The 4,527-nt window shown below is 39.8% G+C and overlaps 1 protein-coding gene across 1 annotated transcript in view; it reads right to left on the minus strand.

Moving 5' to 3' along the window:
* Positions 1–2,692: 2,692 nt before the first annotated feature.
* LOC101647189 (olfactory receptor 12D3) overlaps positions 2,693–4,527 on the minus strand; it is a 27,816-nt gene continuing 25,981 nt past the window's right edge. The window contains 1 exon segment of the mRNA XM_013008488.1: positions 2,693–2,779. Within this exon segment, the coding sequence (XP_012863942.1) occupies positions 2,693–2,779 (87 nt within the window).

Consider the following 4,527-nt stretch of genomic DNA (forward strand, 5'->3'; position numbering starts at 1 on the left):
CCTGATAACTGATCCCTTTGGCACCTGATGTTCACGGATGCTGGTGTGCTCCTTCCATGTGGGCTTTGTTGCTTTTCACGTTGTTGGCCTCTTGTTTACCTTCAAGCCTTCAAGACCCCAGATGCTATATCTTTTGATAGCCAGGCACCATCAGCTTTCCTCACCACATTTGTTTATGCACCCATTTGTCTTCAGTGATCATGTTGGGAAGGTGAACATCATAGAATCAGAGTTTAATAGAACAAAGTATTCTTGCATTGAGGGAGTACTTGAGTGGAGGCCCAATGTCTGACTAGATTTAAGACAGTCTCTTTATGACTGTTCTATGACTTCTTTATGAATGGTATCATCTATTACAGTTAAGGTTTGTCTATTTTACCATTGTGTGTTTAATTTTTGATGAAGAAACAACATGATGTTTTAGTAGCTAAAAGTCCTTCAGCTCTTAAAGGAACCATACTTTAGGAATTATATGCAGGAAACTCTTTTGCACCTTGACATGATGAAAAGAGCTAGACCTTGAACTGTTGCTATAATGTGCTGAAATTTTAGGAATACTAGCAGGATAAATTAGTGAATTTTATTTGAGGGGCCAATGTAAACTATTTGAGGCAGGTGGTGGGACTGCCTGGATTAAGAATGTCCACAAAGTCCATGTCCTCTTCTCACTGAGAAAAAAAACCACTGGTTGTTTAGCTGACTCCAAGGTGTACTGATTCTGTGTGTGTTAGATCAGCATCATCCTCCATAGGATTTCAATGGCTGGTTCTTTTGAAGTCAATTGCCAAGCCTTTCTTCCAAGGCACTTCACAGTGGATTCAAACCTTTGACCTTCCACTTAGAGCATGCACACCATTTAGGCCACTCAGGGAGTCAAGTGGGGCCTATTTTCTATTCACCTTAAGCAGGAAAGTCATGTCAGTGTGCTAACACAGGATGGGAGAGGTAATGTTAATGCCATTTCTGGGCCTATATTAAAGAGGAAAACAAAACACTAGAAACTTCTACCTTGGTCTGTTGGTCTCTGTGTTATCATATAAAAAATATGCTGAGATTTCCCTGTTGAAGAGGCATATGTCAACCACATTGAGAAGCTAGGGATGTGGGAAAGAGCTAGAGCAAAGAGCGACTCTGTTAACTTCTACCCATTTAATGCCAAGTCATTCAAGCCATCTCAGCAGAGGCCCTGGACCTAGTCATTGAAGTCAACAGTGATTCCTCCTGGCTGTACTCTTCCCTCAGAACTAGGCAGTTTCACTACATAAAGGGTGTAAGCCATTATTCTTGGACTACCCATTTTTTATGCAGCAACAGAGCATCAGTAGTCTTAGAGTGTCTCTATAGTTCACAGTCTCTATGCAGATTGTACCTGTGACAAATTCTCACCAACAAACATGTGAGAGAAAATGAACTAGGACTGCTGCTTTGAGACAGTTCAGAACACAAGCTGCTTTCTCCAGAGTTCTCTCTGCCTTTGACAAAAATAGAATCAGAGGAACAAAAAAATAGGCAGAATTAGAGAAAGAGCAGCAAGAACAATTATCAAAAATTTTTTTTTCTGGGGTTGCAAAAGTGAATGATGAGACTTTGAATAGTCAGTTTAACGTTCAATTTTTTTCCATATTATTACTGGTCAGGTTGTCTGTCTTTCTAAAAGTTATACATGTAGGCACCCCTCATGCTTTTAGGGGAGTACACACACATCTTTAAAAAAGAGCCCTGATTGGCCACGGGGTCAGGAGTAGGGCTGCTAACCCCAAGGTCAGCAGTTCAAATCCCCAGCAGCTCCATAAGAGAAGATGTGGCTTTCTACTTTGGTGAAGATTTACAGCCTTGGAAACCCACAGGGCAGTTCTGTGCTGCCCTATAGGATCACTGTGAATCAGGATTGACTCAATGGCAGTGACTATGTGGTTTGGTCTAGGTACTTTAAATGAAAAAAATCCACTGCCTACACCCACTTCCATCGAGTGGATTCCAACTCATAGCAATCCTATATAGATTTTCTGAGGCTGTGATACTTTACAGGAGCAAATAGCGGCGTCTTTCTCAAATGGGTGACTGATGGATTTGCACTTCCCACCTTGTGGCCCAATGCTTCTCTCACAGTGCCACCAGGGCTGCAGAAAGAAACAAAAGGGCATTTTAAATAACAGTAATTGATTGTTCTCATCTGAGAATATAGATTTGGTTCTATGTGTCAGCTTCCTGATCTCTTTCAGAGCCGCATCCATGGAAGTGTGATAGTAAACTAAGTCATGTCTATCAGACAAAATTCCAAGAACTAAATAAAACTCATTGCCATTAAGTTGATTCAGACTCACTTTGGCAGCTCAGAGTACTAATGCCCTATCCGGTGGGTATCCAAGCTGACTGCCACTGTGCCGGGGGAGGCGGTAGGTACCTCACTGTAGTTCTGATTTGAATCTCCTTAATGAGCTATCATCTTCATGCATTTCTAGCACTGGAATATCTTCTTTGGAGAAGTGTCTGTTCATGTCTGTTTTTGCTGTTGTTGAATTTTTCTATACATTTTAGAGATCAATTTGTTAGGCTTACCTCTGAGGTAGTTTACTTCGGGTCTGCTTCTCAACGTTGGAAGAATTCACACGGCAGAAGCACCTTTGTAAATGCAAGTAACTTTTACGGTGGAAAGGGAAGTTTCTGGTATTGCGCTCTCAGAATGTACACACTATTCCTGGAAAGCGTATAAAGCCGGGCCAGAAGTGTTTGAGAGCTCACAACTGAAGATGGCCACTTCAGGGAGCCAAAGAACCACCTGAAAAGAACACTGGAACAACAGGACACAACTAATTGGGCAGAACCAAGAGCAGGAAACCCAAAGGGGCCAAGAGAGGGCGCAAAGCCTGGGCCCTGCCTTTGTCCTCCGCCTCCATTACTGGAGGGGGCGTGGTTGAGGGTACTGGCCGTCCTTATTGACTGAGTTCAGGTGCACCTGTGTGATGTCACAACGCTGGCGCCTAGGTGTTTTCCCCTGGGGTATGATTGGTGCCTGACTTTGCTGCAACCCCTTTTTGGTGGCCCAGCCAGCCGATAGCCACTAGCGCACGTTTTATCTCTAATCTAGCTACACATCAAGTTCATTGCCAGATGTCGTCGTCCAAATTTTTTTCTCATTCTGTAGGTTCTCTTTATATTCCTCTGCTGAAGTCTTTTATTGAACTTAAGTATTTATTTATTTTTGGGGCGTGTGTCTTAGTTTTCTAGTTTATATTATATAACTATATATAATTATGCATTTATAACTATATACTGTTTTTAAAATTTAGCCCTTTCTATTTAAAATATAGATGATATAACAAATATAATTTTTGATTCTATAACCCACTAAGCAGTATTTTATATGAGTAAATAAATCTGTCCGTGAAAATGAAACGTGTGCTATGTTTCTGAAAAAATAAAAAATAAAAGATTGATGTTTTTATAAAAAAATTAAAAAATCCTTTGTACTAAATAATTTCTTTTGCTGTGGTTTCAAAAATTATAGAGTTCTGATTTGTTATTGACAGTGTCTGGAAAGCCAGGCATGGTGAATGTAGAAGAAGAAGGAGAATAAAAAAGTGAGAAGCAAAGTGCCTTCCTGACTTCAGCCTGAATACATTCATGAAACGGAAAATCTGACTTACATTATGGGCATTCATCTTTAATGCCATGACACAGACAGAGTCACACGAACAGAAAATACACTGGGCAACTTCCCAGCCTGCCTTGTCTATCCTTCTCTGACCTGAGTGTTCAAATCATAGGTCAGAAAGCATTCAGGTATAAACACCCAGTGAGTTCAAATGTTTGAAGTGATCACTGATGTTGGGAGAGCAGCATGTCTGCACATCTTCTTTTCCCTTTCTGAAATTCTGCCTGAGCTTGAAGGAACCAGAGATGCCCAGGAATAAAAGTCACGTGAGAGGCTCTCCTAGTTCAGAAGAAGAATTGTTTTCAGAATAAATAGAGTGCTTTTCAAGAACTATAATACGAAGAAATAACCACAGAGGATTTCTATTTGAGTTCCATTAAAAGAAAATCTTCATATGTTCTTGCCTTATTTGACTAGTTCCTATTTGTTTGGTCTTTTTTCATCATGAACAACGAGACAAGAGACCAGTTACATTCTATTGACCAGTAATGAATGATATCTTCAATATTTCATATCTTTACTATTTCATTCTCATTACTATGGGTCTGTGGAAGCCAAAGAATGAAGAATAAGGACACAGAGTGCTAATTATTTTCAAACACGATTTTTCATTTTTGATAACAACAATAAATTACTTCTTTTAATTTTAGCATCCAAATCTGACACAAAATTGGCTATAAGCTCATGCTAATCCTAACAGGATTGATTGCATTGTGAGCCCTTTAATTTTGGGGGGTAAGTAGCATCATATATTTTAATTAATATCTTCGCAGCTTGACTTTGATCTTTACTTCTCTTTTGTAAAGATGCCTTGAAGAGTTTTGACTGCTCATTTCAAAGAAGTATCAGTGCTCAAGAGAAGTTTAAGTATA

This window comes from Echinops telfairi, unplaced genomic scaffold (genome assembly GCF_000313985.2).
Source record: "Echinops telfairi isolate 266 unplaced genomic scaffold, ASM31398v2 ScPeMD7_7453;HRSCAF=8491, whole genome shotgun sequence".
NCBI classification, from domain to species: Eukaryota; Metazoa; Chordata; class Mammalia; order Afrosoricida; family Tenrecidae; genus Echinops; species Echinops telfairi.